At 57.3% G+C, this 26,381-nt stretch overlaps 1 protein-coding gene across 2 annotated transcripts in view; it reads right to left on the bottom strand.

Annotated features, from left to right (window-relative positions):
* AP2A2 (adaptor related protein complex 2 subunit alpha 2) overlaps nt 1-19,778 on the bottom strand; it is a 47,116-nt gene extending 27,338 nt beyond the window's left edge. The window contains exons 1-2 of one of the 2 annotated variants that reach the window (XM_081098318.1): nt 19,543-19,778; nt 776-844 (exon numbers count right to left, since the gene is read on the bottom strand). In XM_081098318.1, coding sequence (XP_080954444.1) covers nt 776-844; nt 19,543-19,609 — 136 coding nt within the window. In that variant the 5' untranslated portion in view covers nt 19,610-19,778. The remainder of the gene's footprint in view (nt 1-775; nt 845-19,542) is intronic. The other variant, XM_081098319.1, reaches the window with a different exon arrangement.
* Between the last annotated feature and the right edge of the window lie 6,603 nt (nt 19,779-26,381).

Raw genomic sequence — 26,381 nt, 5'->3', positions numbered from 1 at the left:
GGCTGGAAATATCACAGCTCGGTACTCCCCCAGGGTCAGCGGGCACCTCAGTCAGTAACCCCTGAGCCCCACTAGCTTCCCCATCGCCTGGCAGCACAGGGAGCCACCGCCAAGCAATCCTGTCTCCTGTGCCGGGTTCCTGGGCTGGCCCCGCCCGCCTGCACCATGGTCCCTGGGCGACGCAGTCAGGCTCCAAGGTCTCCCAGAGGCGGGAACCAGCCCCCAACCGTTAAGTGAACTGAGAACTAAGGCTTACAGGCTGAAGCCCTCACAAGTCCTTAAAGCTGAAGATCGACACCGCCTTCTTCCAAACGAGGTGGGCGCCCGGGGAAGGCGTCCCCACAACCTGAGTGGATCAGGTAGCGTCATCAACATGGCAGAGCACGCTTTGGCAGGGGAAGTGCTCGGATCACTTGACAGAATTCCGAACGAGGAACCAGTGGCCTCGGATGCAGGTCTTCATCTGAGGCTCCCACTCCGAGCCCATGCGGGGCCTGCGGGGTCGGCAGGCTGGCATGCTTGGGGCACGGATGAGCGTCCCCCCAGCTCCGGAAAGAGCTAGGGGCCTGGGAAGGGGCCACGCTGTCTGGTCGACTACACAAACGTCTAACAGGTCGAGAATAACCGGTGGCCTGACTTCAAACTTGCTGAACTTCTAGCAGCATGAGAGCAGCAGCACTAACGCCCGAGCTTTGGTCTGAAGTGGAAGAAAGACTGAGTCCCTCCTACAAAGGGTGCAATCGGGCACGTCACAGAAGGGCTCCCGCACGCTTACCTTTAAATTTTGACCGAATGTTTGCCAGCTCCTTATTTATTCTCTTTATTTCTGCTTCTTTACTTTTGCCTAAAAAAGAACACAAATATGTTTCTTTAACTGCCTTCTCCACACACACCCGTTCCCTGGTGAGACGGACGCGGAACGTTAAAGGCAGAATCGCTGCTTTCAGAAGCCTGACGAGCAAAGCAAGCTGCCTCCACCAGGGCCAGTGGCAGCGGGGCCGGGCCTCGGGTCCAGGCGGGCAAGCTCCTGAATGCCAGCGTTCATTCACCTTTTCCCCCTTTCGGAGCGAGAAGCACGCAAACACCTGCCGGGCTTTTTCCAGCTCATCGTTTACCCCCAGCGTGCCTGACGGTGCAGCCATGTTTAAGGTATGAACTTCGCCTACTGATGAAGCCACCAACCTACACACGCTGAGCTCGCCGCCTGTGCACCTGTGAGGGGCGGGGATTCTCCAGGGCACAGTGGCCGTCGGGCTCTGCCTCCACCCTGGCCTACTGCTAGGTTGGCCTTAATTCAACAAATACATGGTGCCTTCACAGCCTGCATGGAGTGTGGACAAAGCACTGTGCACAGGAGGGCATGCATGTGTGTGCGCCTCTGTGCACCTGTGTGCCACTGTGTATGTACCTGTGTGTTCCTGTGTGTGCCTGTGTGTACCTATGTATGTACCTGTGTGTGCCTCTGTGTACCTGTGTGTGCCTGTGTGTACCTGTGTGCCTCGGTGCACCTGTGTGTGTGCCTATGTGCGTGCCTGTGTGCCTCTGTGTACATGCCTATGTGTACGTGCCTTTGTGTGTGCCTGTGTGCCTCTGTGTGCATGGCTATGTGTACGTGCCTTTGTGCATGCCTGTGTGCCTCTGTGTGCATGGCTATGTCTGTATGCCTCTGTGTGTGCCTCTGTGTGTACCTCTGTGTACCTATGTATGTACCTGTGTGTGCCTGTGTGTACCTGTGTGCCTCGGTGCACCTGTGTGCGGGCCTGCGGGCCTCTGTGTGCATGCCTATGTCTGTGTGCCTCTGTGTGTGCCAGTGTGCACCTGTGTGCACACTATGTGTGCCCTGTGTGCATGTGCACCTCTGAGTTCTTCTCTGTGTGCTCCTGTGCGCATCTGTGTCCGTGTGTGTCCGTGTGTGCCTGTGTGCGTGCTTCTCCCAGGTGCACGGGAATCTGCGTCGTGCTTCTCTCTGGTACGTCCACTAACTGGGCTGTCACCTCCATGCCCTCTTCTCATGGTGGCAATGGCAGCATGAGGATCAGGAGGACCAGCTCACAAACATGAGCCTGTAACTGGATGGTTTCTCTCCCTCTAGTCCAGGCAGCAAGGCTACTCCCAAGTGTCAAACCCTGCAAGCGCCCGAGGGGAATTCCGGGGGAGCAAAGTGCTACACTGGTCACAGGCAGCGCTCCAAGGGGAGGCGGAGAAGGAAGCCCAGTGTGGCGGGGTGACTGGCAACCCACAGATCGACACATGGAATCACGTTAGGAGGCCACCATCCCGCAGGGCAAAGGCAGCCTGGGCACGGCCGGTGGGCTTCAGGGCGCCAACGCAGGCTCACTCCAGCTGCTCTCCTCCCAGACAGAGGGCTCACACAACTCGGCCACCCACACTATTGGGAGTGGCCCCAGCAGGAAGCTCATATTTTCAGATAAAGAACTTGCTCTGGGGAGGCACGGGGTTTACTGCCCTCCGCGGACTTCAGGAATCAACTGGCACTGGGCCAGGCCTCACCAGGCTTGCCGTCTAACCTCTGTGCCACCCCGCACCATCTCTATCTCAAATGTGGCAGGTCGGTCAGCCGCTGAAGACGCCAAGCTCCTAACAGGCATCCCAGGATGGACTTGGGCTCTGCTGGCTAATGAGTAACCTGGACTAGCCGCAACCTCTGCCCAAAACAAGCCACCCATGCGCCCAGCAAGCAGCGGAGAATGCAGCCTGGGCACGGGATTTGTTAACAGCTCCTGGAGTTTCAGAACAGCTGTCCTGCTAGCCAATGCTTCCTCCTGATTTGCGCTGAACCAGCCAACAGACCGTCTCATATCCTGGAAGCACCGAGGGCAGGAGCCTATCACCCAGGTTAAAGTACTAAGTCTGAAATTTACAGTAAAGTTTGGTCTAAAGAAAGACTTAATCTTTGTATAAAATGAATTCACTGAGTACATCAAAAGCCCTAACTGACCAAAAAGGGTGTTTATGAAGGAAGATATTGCTAACATTATACTGAGGGCGGGCAGCACAGTGGTCAACAGAGCAAACTCTGCAACTGAGCCAGGACACACCGCCCGCCTGGTCTCGGGCGGCACTGACCCTGGGCATCAACGCCACTCTCTGTGCCTCGGCTGCTCCATCAGTGGGCGTGAGGAGGACCCAGCAGAACAAGCACAAAGCACACGCCAAGTGGTGGCACAGGGCACTCACCTTTCCCGGAAAGCGCGAGAAACGGGCCTTGGAGCAGACTCCCCAACTGGACTAACTGCTCTCCGAGTCAGAGGGCTCATGCCAGAGGCGAGGCCACGCTCCACCCCGACCCATGCCCGGGCTCTCATCGGCTGTGCTGGGACATACATCACACGACCCGCTCACTCAAAGCACACGGTTCACGGGCTTTGGGACATTCAGAGCCGTGCCTCCACCACGCTCAGTCCTGTAAAAAGTGCGTCAAACCAGGGAGAGCAGGCCCGGCAGCAGCGCCCAGCAGCCCCTTGGCTCTCCCAGGCCCGGCTGCACCCCCCCACTCCTGAAAGTCTCCCAGGGTCCTGAGGGCTCCTTTCACCTCGCTGGTTCATGGCAGAAAGGACCAATGCGCTGTCCCTTTGCTGAAGAACGTCGCATTATGTGGACATGCCACACCCTCGGTGACGGACGGGGCCATTTCCCCTCTCTGGCTGCTATGAATACCGTGGCTATGGACGTTCATGGGCCAGTTTCTGTGAACACGGTCTCGTTTCTCTTGGGTGGACACTCCCGGGAGCAGCACTACTGGGCCACACGGTCACTGTGTTTCCCGTCTGAGGGGTGACAGCTGCTCTCCCGAAGGGCAGCCCCGTTCTCCATACTTGTCACTGCGGTCCCTCCAGCACCGTCATCCCGGTGGGGGAAGCCGCATCTCATCGTGGTTTTGATCTGCATTTGCCTGATGGCTTTTAATGTGCTCACTGGATATTTGTGTGTCTACTTTCAAGAAACAAATTCAAATACTCTGTCCACTTTTTAATTCAATATTCTGAATACAGCCCTTTCAAATACCATCATCCTTGGGTTGTCTCTTCATGTTTTTGGCTTTTTGAGGAAGTCAAGGCACCATTCTTGTCACTTGTCCTCTGTCACATCTAAGAAGTCATTCCCCAACCTCACAAAGACTTACTCCTGTTCCTGTCCCTCCGCTTCTGCACTGGGCTGACATCCTGAGTCACCTCTGAGTGTGCTGTGGGGCAGGGTCATTCCAGCCTTTCGCATGTGGTTTACACAGTCACGCCAGCACCACTGGCTTAAAAAACTACTCTTTTCTCCACCAGATTGCCTTGGCACTCTGGTCAAAAATCAACTGACTGAGCCCGGCCGGCGTGGCTCAGTGGTTGAGCGTCAACCCATGAACCAGGAGGTCAGGGTTCAATTCCAGGTCAGGGCACATGCCTGGGTTGTGGGCTCAATCCCCAGTGTGAGGCATGCAGGAGGCAGCCGATCCATGATTCTCTCTCATCAATGTTTCTATCTCTCTCTCCCTCTTCCTTCCTCTCTGAAATCAATAAAAATATATTTTAATAAAATTAACTGATCAAAATGTAAAGGTTTTTTCTTTTTTAATTTTTTTTCTTTATTGATTAATGTATTACATATGTGTCCTTATCCCCCCATTGCCCCCACCCCACCCCCATTTATGCCCTCACCCCCTGGTGTCTGTGTCCATTGGTTAGGCCTATATGCCTGCATACAAGTCTCTTGGTTGATCGCGCCCCCTTACCCCAACCCTCCCCTACCTTCCCTCTGAGGTTTGACAGTCTGATCGATGCTTCTCTGTCTCTAGATCTGTTTTTGTTTATCAGTTTATGTTGTTCATTATATTCCACAAATGAGTGAGATCATGTGGTATTTCTCTTTCTCTGACTGGCTTATTTCGTTTAGCATAATGCTCTCCAGTTCCATCCATGCTGTTGCAAATGGTAAGAACTCCTTTTTTACCGCAGTGTAGTATTCCATTGTGTAGATGTACCACAGTTTTCTAATCCACTCATCTGCTGATGGGCACTCAGGCTGTTTCCAAATCTTACTATTGTAAATTGTGCTACAGTGAACATAGGGGTGCATATATACTTTCTGATTGGTGTTTCTGGTTTCTTGGAATATAGTCCTAGAAGTGGGATCACTGGGTCAAATGGGAGTCCCATTTTTAGTTTTTTGAGGAAACTCCATACTGTCTTCCATAGTGGCTGCACCAGTCTGCATTCCCACCAGCAGTGCAGAAGGGTTCCTTTTTCTCCACATCCTCGCCAGCACTTGTCGTTTGTTGATTTGTTGAAGACAGCCATTCTGACAGGTGTGAGATGGTACCGCATTGTCGTTGTGATTTGCATATCTCGGATGCTTAGTGACTTGGAGCACGTGCTAGGGTTTATTTCTGTACTCGCAATCCTCTCCCATCAATCCCTGTGTCCTTGCACCAGGAACAGCCGCCCGGACCCTGCACTGAGGCTGAGCGTCTGCATTCACAGAGAAGCTGGCCTCTGGTCTTCCGGCTGCAATGTCTCTTTCTGGCTTTGGTATTGGGGACACTGGCCTCCCAGGATGAGCTGGGAAGCGTTCTCCCCTCTTCTATTTTTCAAAGTTTGTAAAGATTGGAACTGATCATTGAAGTGTTTGGTAGAATGCATGCATGAAGCCATCTGGGCCAGGGTTTGTTCTTGTGGAAAGTTTTTAAATTAATAATTCAATCTCTTTCTTCATTATCAGCCTGTTCAGATTTATTTTTCTTTAGTCAGTTTCATTTGTCTTTCCAGGAATTTCTCCATCTTATCTAAGTTAGCTAATTTTTAGCACACAATTACTATTCATGGTACTCCATTACACTCCTTTTTATTTCTGCAAATTCACTAATAAAGTCCCTTCTCTCTCCTGATTTTAGTCATCTAAGCCTTTTCTCTCTTCTCTTGGTCAGTTTGGGTCTATTTTTATTTTCATTCATCTCAAAGTATGTTTTTAATCTCCCTTCTTTGCCCCACTGGTTATATTGGAGGCTGTTTAATGTCCACGTTTGGAAATGTCCTTCTGGCTCCTGGCTTCTCACTCTTCCTGTGGTTGCAGAATAGACTTTGTGTGTGTTCAGCCCTGTGAAATGTGTTGAGACTCTGAGGCCCAGCGTCTGGCCTATCCCGCAGGGCCTTCCTGTGCACTGAGAGGACGTGTCTTCTCTCCTTGGGAAGGGGACAGTCTGTGGGTGTCTGGGAGGCCGGCTGGCCTCCAGTGTGTGAGTCTTCCACTCACTGCTAACCTGTCTAAATGTGGTACCGAGTTCTGAAAATAGGGGGTTAAGGTCTCCCACCATCACCAGATTGTCTATTGCTCCCTTCTCCATGTATATAGGGGCTGTTATTAGGTGTAGATATGCCTATAATCTCCTCAAGGGGTTGACCCTCAATCATTATAAAATGTTCTTCTAGCCTGGCTGGCGTGGCTCAGTGGTTGAGCATCAACCTATGAACCAGGAGGTCACAGTTTGCTTCCCCATCAGGGCACATGCCTAGGTTGTGGGCTCGATCCCCATTGGGAAGCATGCAGGAGGCAGCCAATCCAAGATTCTCTCTCATTATTGATGTCTCTCTCTCTCTCCCCCTCCCACTCTAAAATTAATAAAAATACATTTAAAAAGTAAAATAAAATGTTCTTCTATGTCCCTAAAAATAATTTTTGCCCTAAAGTCTATTTTGTCTGATATTAACACAGCTGCTCGGCTCTCTTCTGGTATCTTTTATTTGTGTCTTTTAATCTATAGTGCTTCTTGAACACAGTATATAGTTGGATCATGTGTTTTTATTTATTTATTTTTTAATATATTTTATTGATTTTTTACAGAGAGGAAGGGAGAGAGATAGAGAGTTAGAAACATCGATGAGAGAGAAACATCGATCAGCTGCCTCCTGCACATCCCCCACTGGGGATATGCCCGCAACCCAGGTACATGCCCTTGACCGGAATCGAACCTGGGACCTTTCAGTCCGCAGGCCGACGCTCTATCCACTGAGCCAAACCGGTTTCGGCGGATCATGTGTTTTTAAATCCATTCTGCCAATCTCTGCTCTTTAATCCACACAGCGCCTCTGAGCTCCTCCCCTGGCCACCTGTCAGAAGCCTCGCCCATCCTTCCTCCGAGGGACTGCTCCACCCCCACCACCTCCACTGTCACCAACACTCTTGTCTAGACTGTAGCAGCCTCCCCTTCCACTCGGCCTCCCTGGCTACTCCCTGCAGAGAAGCCAAGCATCCTTTACGTATAATCAGGCTGTCGCTCCCTCGGAGAAGTGCAGGCTCGCTGTCAGGCCTCGGAGCCCAGCAGTCTGACTCCGTGTCTGCCCCGCCCCCACCCCCGCACTCCAACTGCACTGGCCCCACATCCTGAGCAGAACCAGCTCTTCGCCACCCAGTTTCTCCGCTCAGGAGGTGGATCCCAGGCAGCACTCCTCAGAGGCCTCCTGGGGTCCCTCGTCCTGTCCCAGGAAGCACGTTCTAAAAGACGTTTCTATTTTTAAAGGTTGAAGTTCAGGGTCTAAAGTAACTCTGGCTATTTAGATATCCAAACTCCTCTGGTGACTCATGGCCAACAGCAGTGGCGATCGATCCTGGGTAACCACAGAGAAACTCCCACTCGCTGCATCCCGCTACCGGCACGCCACTGCTGGCCGCCCAGATGGCGTGTGGGAGACAAGCCTCTCGGCGCCCACCTCCGCGCTCTGAGTCCTGGTTTCAGAGACGCACTCCCCCACAGGAGCAGGCCCCGCTCTGCGCAGCGGGAAACGAGGCCTCCGCGTGCTGGCTTCAGGTAAGACCCAGAGAAAATGCCCCAGAATCCCACGTTCTCTTTAAAATTCTGTTAGAAACAAGCTCTACAATGAGAACTGCTGTCCAAATTAGATTGAATCAAAGGTGTTATTACTTCATTTAAAACTAAAAAGTACAAAAAGTTAAATTATTCTTTCCCAAGGCCTTCTCTCACGCAGTGATTAATCCAAAGTATAAATAATGGCCTTATGGTCATGAAGGCACGTGTGTGTGTGTGTGTGTGTGTGCGCGTGTGTAATATAGAAAATTAGTCAAAACCATATTTAAAAGGAGAAGACTGTATCACAACTTTGGACACTGGACAGAGCTGGTCATGCGATAAGTGGCTCAGCCTAACAGAGCAACTGGGACCCAGCTGCCTGCGGGGGGAAGAGGGGCCGGACAGAGACCTGAAGGGATGGGGACCTGGAGGTGCCAGGTGCCTGAGGAGCAGCGTCAGGAGCAGGGGCCGGACGTCCATGAAAGGAGCAGGTCCCGCCGCAGACCCTGAGCCAGGCCCCACCCCAACCCCGGCAGGAACACAGGCGTGCCAAGCCCAGTGAGACCGGGTGCTGGGCTGGGCGCAAGGCAGCACCAGGGAAAGCAGGCTGCATGCGGGCTCGCTGATGGAGACACCCCCTCGAGACAGCAGCAGGCTTACCCACCTCCCTCCAACCAGGCGAGACAGGGGCTGCTCCGAAGATGGCTGCAGGGACCCTCCGCTGGCACCATGCCGGAGCCCTGCCCATGCTGGCCATGCTAGCAACTATCAGTGGACAGACACCCACCAACGGGCGTCCAGAAGGGCACCCGCATGAGCCAGAGACCACACAAGCCTGCGAGAGGGTCCCCCAGAGGCCATGAGAGGAGGACACTCCAAACAGCCAGCACTCTGACAAGAACAAGAGGAGACACGGCTTTAAGGGCCAGATGCCACCGAAGAAGGAGCCTCGGGCAATAAGGAAGCCCCCGAATTGAAAGTGAGAGCAGGAATCCAAAATCCAAAACCAGGGCCAGAGGACCAAGCTGAGAGCCACAGGAATCAGAGCACCACAAAGACAGAGGAATGAGAAATGAGAGAAAACGTCCAGAAAATGTAAGGCAAGAGGCCCGAATTTCTACTCTTAGCAGATTACTGAACAAGAGCAGGTGAAAGGAAATTGTCAAAAAACAACCCAAACCCAGAGCACGAGTTTCCAGAGTGAGTGTGGCCACCCTGGCCACAGCGTCCTCGCATCCAGATCACTGGGCCAGGGAGAGCCACTCCCAGCCTGGACTTCTACCCCAGACAATCAAGTGTGAAAGTAATAAATACTTTCAAAAATGCAAAATCTCAAAACTGTTTCAGCTCCTGCATCATCTTTCTCAGCTGCACCAGGACATGCACCCCCACTGAGTACAGAAACACACAGGCCCAGAGCACAGACAACTGGGTTCCCAAAGAAAAGGTCCAGCCAGAAGCGAGACCCTCCACGGTGCCAGAAGTCCCAGAGCAGCCCATCCAGCAGGGCGTGCCCACCAGGGTGGGGACTGAGGCTGCCTGGCTGTCCCCCTACACAGAGGCTGTCACAGTCAAATCCCAAAACGGGGGCTGCAGGGCAACAGGTGCCTCAAAAAGTAACCAAGCAAAGGCAATAGCTAACTCCAAGAAATTAAAAGTTGAGCCCTTCTTAGCTGAGAAGAATATTTTCGGACACGAATTAAATGCTATTCATTAATACGATCAAATACTGCAACATATCAGAGCAGGGGTGGGGGACCTTTTTCCTGCCAAGGGCCATTTGGATAGTTATAACATCATTCACAAGCCACACAAAATTATCAACTTACACATGAGCCTGCTATATAACGTCCACCATGTCATTAACTCCCCCGATGCCTTGGCCGGGCCAGACCCGATGGTTTGCGGACCTTCTACAGCCCCCCCGGCCGGGTGTTCCCCACCCCTGCATTAGAGAACGGGAGAAGGAAGCTCAGGTAAGTTACAGCCTCATCTTCCACAGCACGAAACCAATAAACAATGATTAGGGGGGACACTCATCGGCCATATGAACATATAACTTAGAATTGGTAAGCAATCACATCTTAAGATGAGAGAAGAAAGGGCTATAAAAGGAGAAAGACTGACTCTGAGGGCCAGGATGGGACAAGTCAACTGCTTAAACTACCTTCTCAGATTTTAAATTTTTTAAAACATTTAATTGGGGACAAGACTACAACAACAAAAGGACAAAAATGCGTACCACTGGGAGGACCTGCCCAGTTACTGCTACAGCACGCCTCTCCCCACCCAGGGAGGAGCGCCACCTTCGTGATAAATACTCCGGCACATGACCACCCACCACCGCCAACCATGGCTCCTCAGGTGGTCTGGTCCGCACCCCAGCCCCTCCAACAGTCACCCCCGCACACTCCAATGCAGGCGTCCCACCAGCCCCGACCTCTCAGCTCCTCCACCAGGTGCAAATCCCAACACCCACTGCCCCCAGGACCCACGACCCACTCTCTCTCCCTCCTGTCCTCGGCCGCTCTTGGCCAGCTTCAGCCCCAGCGCATCATCAGCCCGACCCTCCTCCTCCATCACTGCACCTGCTTAGCAAACCCCTCCCTGCCAAACGAAGCTCTTGGCCAGCTGGCACCTGAGCCTGCACAGCGAGGCGCCTGGGAACCCACACCCCCAGTCGCCAGGCTGGCCTCACACCTGCAGCCAGGGAGGCCCACCAGCTAGCCTATCTGCTTCTCCACCTCCAGCGCCTCTCCCCTTACTGGCAGCTGGGACCCTGCTCCCTCCTCCCACCTCCCACCTCCACCTGCCCCTCTGCCTCTCTCACCCCTCCACTTCCTCCTGGCCCTTCTCCCCATCAGCCTGCAAACAGGCTCTAGTCCCCCACTTCCCAGGAGTCCTCACCTTTCTCACCTGGTTCAGACCTCCTGACTCACCTCCTACTTTCCCTCCCCTTCCCTGCCCTCAACACGGCGGCCATGAGAGGACCCTTCTGAGGCTAAGCCCCCCTGCTCACCCTCCACTGGCTCCTGCAAGCCCCGCCACCCAGCTCTCTCCCAACTCCTGCTGCAGCCACACCGGCCTCCCTACCCAGCGGCCAGCGCTGCAGGGCCCGACACACCCCTTTCCCTGCTTTGTTTCCTCTGAATGCCGTTTGTCAGGCCCCTGTGACACTGTTCACCTTTCTTTCCTCCTCAATGTAAGACACGTGAGGGTACCCTTGCTGCTTCGCTGTGTGTAAAACCGCTCAGTAAGCTTGTGGAAGAGTGAATTACCTTAAGGCAAGGATCCTGTGAGTTACCTGCCAGGGCAACAGGAGCCCTGCAGAGGTGACTAAAGCAGGGAGCCAGCTGGTCTCCTGGGCGTGGGCCGCCCTTACCTACAGGGAACTCTGCCTGGAGGCAGCGGATGTGGCTGATGTGTCAGAAATCCATGGCTTGAAGGGGGTTCACTGGAGGGGCCTCGGGGCCTGAGAAGGAATGTGGCCAGTCTGCCGCTGGAAGAAGGGACTGGGCGGAAGCCACACCCAAGTCTCCAGAGGGACGGGCTCACAGACACCGGTGAGACCGAAGGCAAGGTCCTGCTGGGCCCAGTGGGCGGCTCCCACCGGCACTACAGAGCTCAGCGCTGCCTGGTTTGCTGCTGGGGCCATAGAGAGCCACACCCTGTGCCCTCAGCGGTCAGCAGCTCCTCTTTCCTCTACAGCTGCGTTTTCAACCTTGGCTGCACGTTAGAATCACCTGGGAATCGTTTTAAAATCCTGATTTCTGGGCCTCATACTCCGGAAATTCTGTTTCTTTGTTACTAATGTTGTGGCCCCTCCCCATAACAAAGAAACAGAATTTCCGGAGGATGAGGCCCGGAAATCAGGATTTTAAAGATTCTCCGGTGATTCTCATGTGCAGCCAAGGTCGAGAACCACTGCGCTACAGCAAAACTCAGTGCGGTGAGACTCCCGGTTCCCAGTCATCCCCATGGTTCTCCCACATCAGGTTCTCCAGCTCAGTCCTCCCCGACCCACCCGCTGGCCCCTCCGGCAGAACTAGCCCAGCACTGGGGTTCCGGGAGACATGGGTCCCCATGGGCTCTACCACCTCCTAGGCAGGCAGTCAGGTGGCCTTGGGCTCCTGCGCCTCAGTTTCCCTGTCCGTAGAGAGGAGAACCAAATACTAATGTCAAGTGTCCCATGCAGCTCAGGTGCATACATGAAGGACTGGTGCCGGGAGCACACCTGCCCACAGGAAGGAGACGTGCGGCAGTGTGACCACCTGGTGGTGACCCGCACTCACGCCACAGTGACCGCCTGTCTCCTCTCTAACACCAGCCCAGACGCTCCTCAGAAGCCAGTGTAGCCATAGGACTGACCCTCCCACCTCAGGCAACGACAAACCTGCACAGACGAGATGAAACGGTGGTTTCCGCCCTGGACGGTGGCTCAGCGGTTAGAGCATGCAGCGGGTAACTGCTTGATGATCTTTCTTTCATTGATATTTCTGTCTCTCTAACCCTCTCCCTTTTCTCTAAAAATCAACTTTTGAAAAGAGAGAGAGAAACTACAGAACTGTATTTTTCAAGAGCAATAAATGCAATTCAAAAATGTTCCAAAATAGTCATTTTCTTGCTATGATTCTCTATTGGCTATTTTAAAAGACATTCAACATCAATTCAGTGTTGTTTTTAGTGCTTTCTAAGCTGTTCTCTCAAACACATCCCATGGAGGAGGGCTGGCCACAGAAAATGCAAACCTAAACCCCCTACGCAGCCTCAGGGGGCTAAGTGCTCCAGGCACCCCCTCCAAGTACGGCCCTGGTCGCCCCCAGAAGGATTTTAAAGTAAGAAAAGCACCCGACAGGACCAAACAAACACCAGGCGGCCCACGGGGATGCTGGCCACCCGCAGGCACACCTCACGGCCGTGGGAAGGAAGGTCAGCGTCCCAACTCCGAGGACCAGGACAGTGTACCACCCACCTCTCTGGGCTGAGACCTCAGGCTCTGCAGGCCCCAGCGGGCAAAGGTGGGAGAGGGGACTGAACCAGGGGCTGTCCGCACCCCTGGGGGAGTGTGACCACAGCCAGCAGCTCTGAGGCGCCGGAGGCTGAGGGAGCTCCACCGAATGCGCGGGGAGAGGGTCTCGGCCTCACGGCCAAGGCGATCCTCTCCATCTGGGGCCCAGGATGGATGTGGACACATCCCTGCCCTTCTTTGTTTCTTTTTAAAAAAAATTTTTTTGAGAGAGAGAGAGGAAGGGGGAGAGTGAGAGAGAAAGGAACGCTGACTTGTTTTTGCGCTGATTCACGCATCCATTGGTTGCTTCTTGTATGTGCCCTAACCCACTGAGCCACCCGGCCAGGCCTCCCTGCCCTTCTTCAATCTGCAGCACCCACCCCCACAGAAGAGGCACTGGACCCACCCAGCAGCTCCCTGACCCACTGCCTACACTCTCATTACTGGGTGACGGTGCCCCACCTCGCTCCTCTCTGCCAACAACGCTGAAGGAAAACGATGAAGGGTTGGCAGGAAGTGATGTGTGGAGGCAGGTGGGACCAGAGTCAACTGCATCGGTGGGCACGGCAACACGCTGGGCAAGGCTAGGACTCGTCTCCCTTTCCCCCACGTGCCCCTCACTGTCGCCACACTCGGGTCCTCTTCCCAACTCAGTCCCCGGCGGAGAACAGGCCACTTCCTGCCTCTGGGCTGAACCCTCCAGCCCCTGGACCGCAGCGCCCAGCTCCACGGGGAGCACCGGCTTGAACTTCTGGCCAGAAATTCTCCTCAACACGACGGCACATGCTGCATCTCATGGCATTTCAGCCATGTCAGCTTTCACTCCGAAGTCGGGAAGACGGGAAAAGGCGAACACAGGATCGGCAGGTGCGTACAGCTTTGCCATCGAGTCTCGGCCACCAGTTGCCCTCTGTTTGCCTGTGAGTAGCATCCGTTCATGTGAGGATGGGAACCTCCGTTAACTTGCTCCATGCCCCGCCCCCTGTGGCTGACCGCTCCCCCCGCCCCCCCACCCCCGGGTTCCCGATGAAGCCTCCCGCTCTTCGGTCAGACCGTGCTGACCACTGGATGGGGTGGGAGGGGCTACCAGCCGGGGGCAAACTACGGCCCGCGGGCCGGATCCGGCCCGTCTGAAATGAATAAAACTATTGAAAAAAAAGACCGTACCCTTTTATGCAATGATGTTTACTTTGAATTTATATTAGTTCACACAAACACTCCATCCATGCTTTTGTCCCGGCCTCCGGTCCAGTTTAAGAACCCATTGTGGCCCTCGAGTCAGAAAGTTTGCCCACCCCTGGGCTAGACACACTTCCACAGAAAAAGACTCAAGGCCACAGGCCAACAGGAAGCACCCCAAGGTCTGACTTGGGACCACCTCCCTCATTCCCTCTGCCCTCCCTCTAGGACAGGGGTCCTCAAACTACGGCCACATGCAAATACAAATATTGTATTTGTTCCCGTTTTGTTTTTTTACTTCAAAATAAGATATGTGCAGTGTGCATAGAAATTGTTCATAGTTTTTTTTTTAAACTATAGTCCGGCCCTCCAACGGTCTGAGGGACAGTGAACGGGCCCCCTGTTTAAAAAGTTTGAGGACCCCTGCTCTAGGACCTGCTCACCTCTAAACCAGAGAACCCCTGGGGCCAAGGCCCACTGGTCCACCTGGTGCCTCTTCCTCTCCTGTGTGTTCAGGAGGTGCTCGATCAAGGTGAGTGCACGTCTGAGCTCCTCAGGGAGACACTTCTCTGAGCCCCACACAGTAGGTCACATAACAGGCCCAGGAGCATTCCAGATCCAAAACCTAAGCTCACCCTGTCCCAGAATTCCACACGCTCAGGCTTTCGGGGGAAGCACAGTGTGTGGCCATCACCGCGCATCCTGGAAGCACCTCGTGAACACCGCACAGCCAGGGCGGCCACACAGGGTTGTGGGGCAGCGCAGGGCCAGCCTCTTGACCAAACCAGTCCACCAGAGACGTACAGAAATAGACGCTCGGTGTTTGGAGCCCTCCAAGCGTTGAAACGTGCCACGGGAGGACGGCCTCATCCCAAGAACCTACAGGAACGAGCAGGTAAGATCCTGAGAAGCTCAGGGCCGGTCCCAGGAGCGCACACCAGAGTCATGCTCCCCAGTCACGCTGGTGCAAACCCCTCAAACCCACCCTCTGGTCTGACTCTATTTGATACTTTAAAAGCCAAGGACATGACATTGAATCCCACAAAGATGGTCTTTCCAATAACTCTGCGAAAACAAAATCCTGACACACATTGCTGCCCCAAAAAACAGAGTAAAAATCATTTTAAGAGGAAAGAAAAGCAATTCTAAGGCTCCAGCGTGAGAACACTTATCGCCAGGACATGACCACTTGTCACAAAAGAGTTATCTCCCTTCAGAGCAGCCAGGGGGACATGGGAAGGACACACAGCCGCTCCCAGAAGCAGCAACCACCAGCCTGGGCAGAAAAGTTCAACTGGACCAAACCTTTCCTTCCTCCTCTGCCGGGGGCCCACCCCCCTCACCCTCCTCCGTCACAGACTTCCTTAATCAGCTTCTAAGAATCGCAGATTATGCATGAGCATGCAAAAGAAAAGATGCCAGAGGAGCATTCTTTTTCAAAAAGTCAGCGTTTTTAAACCGTACAGTCAAGACTAAAATGAATCTTACTTTTTTTTTTTTTTTAAACTTCAAAAGTTACAAAGCAGACTGGCAAATTCCGATCCTGATGGTTATTACTGCGCAGGAAAGTCAAGGGCCGACTTTAATTTTTACACGGAAGTTTACACTGGATCTGAATTTTTATGTTCGGTTTCTCCATGTCCAATGTCTGACTCATGCAATGGGTCTCATGAGCAAATAACATTTTTTAAACTTTAGTCATGCTGAAATGCACCGTGCGTTCCAGCCGACACGCAGGGACGGAGCGCTGAGGATCCTCCGCCAGGTCAGCAGCGCCTGCAGCGAAACCGCACGCTTTCTCCAGGAACTGGGAGGTCAGGGTTTTGCCAAATGGCTAATTACACCTCCCCTTGTTCCCTTCATCTGCGGGAGCGCCGGCAGGCATGAAGTAAACCGCCTCCAAGCGCGACCCGCACCGTGGCCACACCACCCAGCGGGGGGATGAGCGGCAGGGCTGCCCCTGGCACCGGGACTGGCCTCCCAAGAATGAAGACCATCACTTCTCCCTTCCCTGCGGGCCTGGCGGTGCAGAGGGCGCGCGTTAATTGTTATGCCGGCGCCCCGTGAACCACACAAGCGCAGAGCCACTGAACACGGACTTCTTTCAACACGTACACAGTCGGCCCCGTGTCCCTGGGCTCCACACCCACAGCTGGGAATCCGCGGATGTGGAGGCCGACTAGACCCGGATCTACACCGTTATACAGGAGGGACTTGAGCATCCGCGCCTTTGGGTACCCATGGGTCCGGGAGCCAATCCCCCTGGGGTGCTGAGGGACAGCTGCGGTGCAGTTTCTGGGGAATCAAAAGTCAGACACGGACGTTCAACCACACGGGTCGGCGCCTCTAGCCCACCACTGTTCAAGGGCCCACTGCACATGGCTCTCCTTCGCCCACTCCACACGGGTCAGAGCCAACAGCAGTCACGGTGACCGAGCGAACGGCGGAACCCTCAGCTCCCACTCTCAGCAGTGCTTTCTTCCTCGCGATGGCTGAAGGGAATGCCAGTCAGGGCGCTGGCCTGGACGGGCCTCAGGGCACAGTGCTGAGTGAGAACAGCCCATCGCACAGGACAGCCACCGTCCCGCACAGGACAGCCACCGCCCCGCACAGCCCCCTGGGGTGGGATGCAGGGATGGAGCACAGACGGGCGGCTGGGGGAGCTCTGGCTACCCGGGGAGCACAGGAGCTCTGCCATGCAAAACAGCTCTGTATCTTGATGGAGCGCGGGTTATGCAACGCAGGCAAAGCTACAGTGATGAAGCGCATGGGCCCCCGCCACACACACACACACACACACACACACACACGGTGCATGTCAGTGCACTAACACTGGTGAAGTGTGAATATGCCCGTGTCTGTCCCGGTGTTGAAACTGTACTGTTAGGAAGGCTTCTACCTTAGGGAGGCCGAGTGAAGGCAACGCCCTGTCCATTTCTGTGCAACAGCCTATGAATCTGTATTTGTTTCAAAGTAAATAATTATAAGCCTAGCCGGTTTGGCTCAGTGGCTAGAGTGGCGACTGAAGGGTGTTCACGTCCGGTCAGGGGCACGTGACCTGGTTGCAGGCTTAATCCCCGTAGGGGGATGCAGGAGGCAGCCAATCAATGATTCTCTCTCTCCCTCTCCCTTCCTCTCTGAAATCAATAAAAATATTTTTAGTAAATAAAAAAATAAAGAATTATTTTAAAAGTGGGACTAAATAAAAACAGCGTTTTTTTAACGCCAATTAAAGGAGAACAGCTCACTAGCTCCCTCACGCTGAGCACATGAGCTGACCCAGTGGCCCTGGGGTCCTGTCAGGAAGGGTCGGTGAATGGAGGCGCTGGACTGGCTCACTCCCTGTGCGTTTCACAAACGCTGGCGCCACTCAGCGCTGCCCACGCTTGGGGTGCCCTGTCCCCAGCCAGTCGGCCAGAAGCAGACGAACGTGAGGGCGGCTCTGAAAGGTCTCCAGCGGGGTAACAGGAGAGCGGCTCAGAAGGGCCCGCGGTGTGGCCTAGAGGTCACCCGTCCAATCCCCAGGGCTGGGGGCTCCATCCCCAGGAGGGGCACGCAGGAGGCAGCCAACTGTGTTTCTTTCTCACCCTCGTTTCTATCCCTCTCCCCGCCTCTCTCTCTAAAAATCAATTAAAACATTTTTTAAAATGATGCCAACACATGAGCTCCTTTAGAGAGAGAGAGAGAGAGAGAGAGAGAGAGAGAGAGAGAGAGGCGGAAGGGAGCTGCGACTACAGAGCTGGAAGAGGCCTTAGTGATGCCTGTTCAGCACCCACCCCGTCTGCTGAGGACATGAGGCTCAGAGGCCGTGGCTGCTGTCATGGGCTGGCGAGAGGCAGAAGGAGCCCAGCCCCTGCCAGCAGCTGGGTGCCCTCCCTCCAGAGCCTGGCACTCCGACCCGCTCCCCAGGGCGCAGTGAGCTCACAGAACCCAGCCCTCTCCCTGCCACACGGGACCAGCTGTGGCCAGCTCTGACCGGGTTCTCGTCCCCCCTCCAGCCACCCGCCCACTCCCGGCTGTGCACGTGCATCGTGGCCCGCCGGCCCGCAGACCCCATCGGCCTGAGAGGCACCTCCCCGGTGACACCGCTGGCTCGCCCGTCCGTTCACCCGTTCACCCACCCGGCACAGGTCTCATGCCAGAGCCGAGCGACCAGGGGAGAGTGACCCGCCAGACAGACGTAGGCCCACCTGCGGGCGAGCTGCGTGGGTGGGTCCAGCGCCAGCAGCTGGAGGGCCCTGCTCGCGAGAAGCGCAGCGCGAAGGGGCAGGAGGGGTCGGGCAGCGTGGTCGGACAGGTCCTTCAGGGACGGAGAGCTGGCCCTGGCCCCCACGAGGGACGAGGCACCCCTTCTTATGGAAGTCTTCCCAGCTCTACTCTAGGGCCCTCACCAGGGCAACCTGGCCCGCAGGCAAGTGCGGAGGCCTTTGGGGGTGACCACGGGGACGCCGGGGCGGAGGCGGGGATGCTGCCCCCCGGGGTAGAGGCGCCCGGGGCGGAGGCGGGGATGCTGCCCCCCGGGGGCAGCGCGCAGCGGCCGATGGAGCGGATGGAGCGGAGCGGGTCCACCGGCAGGCATCCCGAGTCCAGGCTGGGCCGCCGGCCCTGCCCGGCACAGGGGCTCGGGCCACGTCCGACCAGCACCGCAGGCTGATGCTCGGTGGGTGACGGTGACTGACCACCCCACGGCCCCTCGGGTCTAAGGCACGTGCAGAGCCCGGCAGGGGCACCGATGGCGGAGCCGGGTCCCATCCCCACGCCCCGGGGCAGCCCGCCCGCTTTCCTCCCAACCGGCCGGCGGTGGGTCACAGCCCGGGGCAGCCCGCCGGAGGCCAGGCCGAGGTCACGGACCTGCTCCCACCGAGGCGGGGGGGGGGGGGGGGTGTCCACGCGTGGGAGACCGGCTCCGCGTTCATCTTCCAACCGAATGGAGGGCTTCTCCGGACCCACGGGCTTCTGCCCCGAACCCCCACTTACGGGGCCGCCCCCTGGGGTGCGTCCTCCCACTCGGGCACGCGTGTCCCTGATCCCCCGGTGGGCGGCACCCCCCAGGCGTGTCGGGGTCCGCGTGGGGACCCCTGGGAGGTGAGCCCCTCGACCCGGGCCGCGAAGCCCAGGAAGCGGGGAGCAGAGCGGCTCCCCGAGGCCCGCGCGGCTGGGGGGCCGGTCACCCGCTCCCTCACCGGAGAGAGGGCGCCCGCGGGGTGACATCACGCGGGGGGGCCCGCAGGACCCCTCGGCGCCCCGCCCGCACCCCAGTCCGGCCCAGCCCAGCCCGCACCCCCGGCGCCCGCCCCGACCCCCCGCCAGGTTGGCAGCACCGGGTCTGCGCTCGGGACCGACCTGCGCCGCCCGGACCCGCCCCTGGGTCCGCACCCCCGCGCCCCCGGACCCCCGCTATCTAGCTCGACACCCGGGCCGCCGCCCCGGGCCCAGCCTCGAACCCCCGCCCTTTAAGCCCGCACCCCCGGACCCCCGGGCCCCCGGGCCCCCGCCCTCTAGGGACCCCCGCCCTGCAGGCCGGCCCGCCGCCGCGGCCACTCACAGTTGCGGATGTCGGAGATGAAGACCGCCAGGCCGCGCATCCCGTCCCCCTTGGACACGGCCGGCATCGTGGGGCCCCGGGCAGCGGCCTGGCCGGCAGGCCGCGGGGAGCAGCGGGCAGCGGGAAGCCGGCAGCGCCGCCGAGGAGCCGCCTCCGCCGAGCCACCTCAGGCTCCCGGCGCCGCGCTCAGGGCGCCGCCGCCGCGCGCGCGCACGCACGCACGCTCGCTCGCGTCCGCACGCACGCGCGCGCTCGTCGGCGCGGGGGCGCGCACGTTGAGGGCGGACGCGTCGGGCCGGCGCCGGGGCGCCCCCTGCAGGCCGACGCCGCGGGCGCACGCGCGCGCGCTGGGAGACCGGCCTCGGGTTGCTTGCTGCCCGCATGGGGTGGCTGGTGTGTGTGCAGAGCATTTTTTACTTAATATATTGATTTTAGAGAAACATGGATCGGCTGCCTCCTGCACGCCGCTGACCGGGAATGGAACCACCGACCTCCAGGTGCATGGGCCCACGCTCAACCACTGAGCCACACTGGCCCGGCCCGGCTCCTGTCCAGAGCTTTGAGATCCTGATGCACATCGCCCTAGCCCTGCAGAGCCAGCCGGTCCTGCAGTGAAAGGTCTGCTCGCCTCCACCCCATGACAGCAGCAGGTGACCGCAGGGCCCGGGCTACAGTCCCATCCCTCAATGCCCAATCAGGGCCAATGGCCTCTGCACCCCAGGGAGGTGGAGGCAGGGGACAGCCCCTGTGGCCCACACCGCAGCGAGGCAGGGGCCTTGGCTGGCACGGACACCCAGGGAGTCCGTTTGGAGAGCAGGTGGCCCTGCCCAGGCCTCCTTTTGTGAAGCTGATGGCTTTGAAGAGGAAGCTCCTCTTCATCAGGACTTATCTGGGCCCTGCACCTGGAAGTGGCCCCAACCCGGAGACCAGGAGACCTCTGTCCCACCCTGGCTCATTTCCTCAGTTCCGGGTGAGAGGTCAGGCCTGGGTGGACCCCGGCCAGGAGGAGGAAGGGGCAGGCCCCTCCCACAGACCAGGCACCCCACCCAGGCTGTAGAGACCCAAATCCTTATGTAACAGCAATTTCACCACCTCCCAAGGCCTCCCAAAGAGCTGGGCCTGCCCAGCCAGCGTGGCCCAGTGCAGAGTTGAGCATCGACCTATGATCGAGGAGGTCACGGTTCTATTCCTGGTCACATGCCCAGGTTTCAGACTCAATCCCCAGTGTGGGGTGTGCAGGAGGCAGCTGATAAGTGATTCTCATCATTGATGTTTCTCTCTCTCCCTCTCGCTTCCTCTCTGAAATCAATAAAAGCATATTTTTAAAAAATTTTAAAAAAGAGTTGGGCCAGCAGAGGGCTTCAGGGAGACCCCCAGGCCCTGCATACCCACAGTAGGAGGCCGGGGGACTCAGCAAGCAGACCCCCACCCACCCCCACAGCCAGAGGCTCACAAGGGGCAGGGACAGAGTGCTGGCCCCACCTGAGGTGGAGGGCTCCTCGGAGGAGAGGCTTAGGGCTGGGCAGATAGCCACCTCCTCTCAGGGGTGAGTCTGGGCTTCCCAAACCTCCTGGGAAGTGTGTGTGTGTGTGTGTGTGTGTGTGTGTGCGCGCGCGCGCGCGTGCGTGCGTGGGGGATCTCAGGGCCTGAGGAGACACACAGGTGGCCATAAGGAAGCCCCACGCCTGTTGGCCCAGGCAAGCCCTTCAGATCACTTACTACCATCCAGCTGCGGGCCTGAGTCCACGGGGCCCTCCCAGGCCACTGTCTCTGCTCAGCCAGGCTCAGGCCCCCTTGGGACTGTGTTTGGAAACAGTTGCATTTCTTTAACTGTGTCAACTGGACATCTGTTACATTTTAGCCCCTGGTAGCCACAGCCAGGCTCCCAAGGGCGGGGGTGGAGCCAACATCTCTTTCCACTGGGGGGTAAGGGCCTGCCCAACAACTGCATGGAGAAGGAGGAAAGGAAGGCAGGGAGCCCCAAGCCTGCAGCGTGGCCAACGGGTCTGGGGGTGTCCTGCAGCGTTAGCTGGGCCAACACCTGAGCCGCCGCAGGCCTCCTGTGGGGTCTATGAGTGATGCGGCTTCCTTCCCATAATCTCTGAAATGGGTTTCAGACCGCGGCCCTTCCAGAAAATCGGAGTTGGTGGCCTGGTTCAGGGATGGCTAGAGGCCCTGAGCACCCAGGCCTATTCAGGGACGAGGAGGTGGCAGTCCTTGGCACCTGGTGGCTCCCTGTGGTCACCAGGAATGACATGTTGGGGAAGGCCAGTCTCCGGGGCCCAGAGCCTCCAGGCCACGGCCCAGGTGCAGCAGGAGGAATTCAAGAATTCTGGGAGGGCGGAGGGGGCTTCAAGCAGAGCTGGACCTGAAGGACAGAGGGGAGCTCAGGCCCCTGACTGCTCACCCAGCGGTTGTCATTGCAGCCACGGAACTGAGCCCAGAGCCACACACAGCTGGATTCGGATTGTTGCAAAACAGCCACAGACATTGAGCCTGCGGCCTCCCCACATCTTACAGGAAAGCTGGCGTGCCGGGAGGGCACACGTGGGGCCCAGGGAGCTGCAAGGCCATAAATGGGGAACTGAGGATCCCCGGGCAGGACCCCACGCCCTGCTTGCCTAACGCCACGACACCCCCCCCCCCCAGCCTCCCCTCATTGGATGAAGTTGTCCCCGTAGCTGAAGACCCGGTCATGACACCCAATGAAGGGGTTACTTTGTAAGAGAAAACTCAGTCACCCTCAAAGCCCCCTGGCCGGCCCATCCTTTGACACCTGGGGGAGTCAGGTCCCAACACAAAGTCGCACCCAGAAGGGGAAGGCAGAGCCCCTCACTGCGGAAGGCGGGGTTTAGTCCCGCAGAGTGTGTGTGGGGCGGGCTCCCAGGGAGCCGCACCTGGGTCAGCTGAGCTGGCCCAGCAGCCACGCCAACTGCCTGGGGGCTGGAGTCAGGGTGGCTGGTGTGGTTCAGTGGTTGAGTATCCACCTATGAACCAGGAGGTCACAGTGAAATTCCCCTTCAGAGCACATGCCCGGGTTGTGTGCTCGATCTCCAGTGGGGGGCGTGCAGGAGGCAGCCGATCCATGATTCTCTCTCATCATGGATGTTTCTCTCTCTCCCTCTCCCTTCCTCTCTGAAATCAATAAAAACATGTTTTAAAATGAAACAAAATAGGGTTGAGATGCCAGAAACTCCTGCATCTAATGCAGAGAGGGGCTTGGATGTTAGTGTCCACCAGAGACTGGGTGTCTGCGCTGGAGGGTCCCAGGGCTGCCCCTCTGGGCTGCGTGAGGGGCAGGCCTGGCTCTCCTCAGAGGCGGGCGTCTTCCCTCTGTGCTCGGCCCTCAGCCCCAATTTCCCCTTTTTCTAACGACTTGAGTCACTTTAGACTGGGCCCGCCCTGTGAACACATCTCCATCCAACCTGCAACGATCCTGTTTCCAAGGAAGGTCACAGTCTTTTATTTAATGTATTTTTATTGATTTCAGAGAGGAAGGGAGAGAGAAACATCCTATATAATAAAAGGCTAGTATGCAAATTGTCCCCTCAACTGAGAGTTTGACCAGGGGGCAGGACAGCTGGCCAAGCACCTGCAGCCCCTCGCCCTGCCAGCCCTGCCCCTGGCCCCACCCCCACCCCCCTGCCCGTGCACGAATTCGTGCACTGGGCCTCTAGTCAATGATGAGAGAGAATCATGGATTGGCTGCCTCCTGCACGCCCCCCACTGGGGATCGAGCCTGCAACCTGGGCAGGTGCCCTGAACAGGAATCAAACCATGACCTCCTGGTTCATAGGTCAATGCTCAACCTCTGAGCCACACCAGCTGGGTATTTTTATTGATTTTAGAGAGAGAATGAAAGAGAGAGAGAGAGAGAGAGAGAGAGAGAGAGAGAGAGAGAAATGTGAGAGAAACATCAGTTGGTTGCCTCCCACACATGTCCTAACTGGGGATCAAACCCACAACCTTCTGGTGTAGGGGTCAATGCTCCAGCCAACTGAGCACCCAGCCAGGGCAGAACCTATGCCATTTTAAGATTAGCCTGCCCGTCCAGTGTCATCCAGTGGTTAGTGCAGGCAGGGAATGGAACCTGCAACCCCCTGACCAAGGCCTCCAAAGGGTTGTGGGTTCAATTCCCGTTCAAGAGCACATACCTGGGTTGCAGGTTCCATTCCCAGCCCGTGGGAGCACATGCAGGAGGCAACCAATCAATGTGTCTCTTTCACATCGATGTTTCTCTCGCTCCCTGTCCCTTCCTCCCTCCCTTCCACTCTCACTAAAAAAAAAAAAATAATAATAATAATAAATGGAAAACATATTCTCAGGTGAAGATTGACAACAACCACGCAAAGGTTAGCCTGAGAAGACCCTTTGGGAGAGAAGACAAGGTGGAAACGGGTCAGACCTCGGCTGCTGGGGCCGCGTCCTGGGGCCGCCGTAACAGTGACCGCAAACCAGTGGCTTAACAGCCACAGAATTGGTTCTCCCCGTTCTGGGAGCCAGAAGTCCGAGATCACAGCGTGCAGGGCCAGCTCCCGAGGCTCTGGGGAGACTGTTCCCGCCTCTCTTCTAGCTCCTGGGGGCTGCGTGACCCCAGTTCTGCCCCCCCCCAGTTCGGGTGCCCCCGTCAAGTCTGTGGGCTGAGGCTCTCCATCTCTTCTCCTATGAGGATCCAGTCGCTGGAGTCAGGGCTCGTCCTAAATGCAAGGCGACCTCCTCCCAGGCCCCAGCCACAGCTGCAGAGACCCCCTCGCCAAGCAAAGTGGCCTCACAGGAGCTGGGGTTGGGGACAGGGACAACCTTTTGGGGTCCACCATTCACCCCACTGCAACCACCAAGAAATGCTGCCCCTCGGGTCCCGTGGACACACAGGCGGTCCCTCCCCCGGTGACAGCACTTAAGATTGGGGCGGGGGCGGGGGGGTGGGGGGGATGAGAAGCATAAGATGAGCCGCGACTGACCACGACGCACACAGCCCGCCCCCCGCAGACGTCCACCTCGGCCCAGCGCCTGCCGGCTGCTGGCCAACACCCACAGCACACGACGCCTGTCACAGTCACCCGGCCAAAGCCAGGGGGGCCGCCGGGGCCACACGCGGGACGCCGACAGAAAATCTGCTGCGCTGTCTCTGCAGCTCCACCCGGAAGCCTGGCCGCGTGGGAACGTGCCACGCCCGCGCCCTCCTCGCTGGGCTCGGCTTCTCCCGGCGCCCAGGGAGGATGTCTCCCCGCGCGGCGGGCGGCGGGGGGGGGGGGGGGGGGGTGGCGCTGGCAGCAGGAAATCCTGATGTGTGTGTTCTCTTCCTGGGCTTCCGGCCTCCAAGCAGGACTGTGTCAGGGTCCAGGGGTGACAGGACACGGCCAGTGATAGTGGCCCGGGCCCTGCCCTTGGGGCCACCCCTGGCCAAGGCCTCCGTTAACACAGGACAAGTCACCGTTGTCCCCGCTGGGCAGGGCCTGCCTTGTGCTGGCTCAGCAAGTGAGGAAGGGCCCACAGGAGCCCTGGCCGGCCGGGGGTGGGGGGGGGTGGAGGGCACAAGTCCAGCCCCCTGAGGCCCCACAGCCGCCTCTGGGCTCCCGTAGTAACTCAGGGGCGCCACAGGGGCCGTCCTGGGGAGGCTGCCTCGGGCTGTGACCCTCGGCCGGCCAGCACCCCGACAATAAAGGGTCCAGTTGCAGCAGGAGGGCTTGTCTCTGCAGGCTGCTCGCTCGCTCCCCGAGGCCTGCCTGCCCTCTGTCCCCTAGTGCCCTCTGCCCACACCCGTGTGAGGGGGCCAGCGGGCTCCCAGCTCAGAGCCAGGCCTCGGCCTGGACAGGGGCTTACACTCAGATTCCACTTCAATTTAAATCATTAGGCCTTATGGGTGCTGTACATTCCAAACCTCATTTCTTAACCTGTTAAGTTCCATTTTACAAGCCCGGTTACTCCCTTTAAAAGCCTCGCAGACTTTAAAGTCATTTTTGTTTTTATAAATATATATTTCTTTATTGATTTCAGAGAGGAAGGGAGAGGGAGAGAGAGATAGAAACATCAATGATGGGAGAGAATCATTGATCAACTGCCTCCCGCACGCCCCCTACTGGGGATCGAGCCCGAAACCTGGGTATGTGCCGTTGGCCGGAATCAAACCTGGGACCCTTCAGTCCGCAGGCCAGCGCTCTACCCACTGAGCAAAACTGGCCAGGGCTTTAAAGTCATTGTTAAGGGGCCTCTGCATCATATTCGGTCCCATCCACAAACTCAGTCAAGTAAGCATTTTCGACGTTCAGAAGTGAATTTACAAATTAGGTCTCTTTTACTTCCTCCTCAAGGGCTTCAGCTTGTCCGGACGGAGCACAGAATCTCGGTGCCCGAAGAGCTCACTCGTGAGATTGACTGTGCGCGGGTGCTGAACCCCGAGCTGTCCCAAGTGTCCCAGGAGCACAAACTCCCAACGCGCTCAGGTTTCACTCAATTAGGTAAAAGCGGACGCTCTGACTCCAACTCCCTGCAGCCTTTCCAGGCCTCATCTCAGCCTTCCTGCGGCTGAAAGATGTGTACCCACCTCAGGGTTTCAACCGGGCGCCCCTGGGCACCAGCCGGGGCAGCTGGGAGGCCGACAGCTTTGCCAGGACCCCCGGGATGCTGCCCGTGGGGGCTCTGCAGGACTGGCCCCGAGGGAGCCCTGAGTGGACTGTACAGGGCTTTAGCCCCAAAGACCCCGGAAGCCAGTGGCACCCATGGCTAAATGCCTTTCTCAGTGAGAGCCCTGTGACCCTGCTTGGCATTCCTGGGACGGCACAACGGACAGGGCATCGGCACAGCTCGTGGGGGCCCCTCCAGAGCTCTGCCTGGCTTGG

Source organism: Myotis nattereri (assembly GCF_964212035.1).
Source record: "Myotis nattereri genome assembly, chromosome: 9".
Taxonomy (NCBI): Eukaryota; Metazoa; Chordata; class Mammalia; order Chiroptera; family Vespertilionidae; genus Myotis; species Myotis nattereri.
The sequence above is the reverse complement of the archived record's forward strand: the minus strand, read 5'-3'. Positions and strand labels throughout refer to the sequence as shown.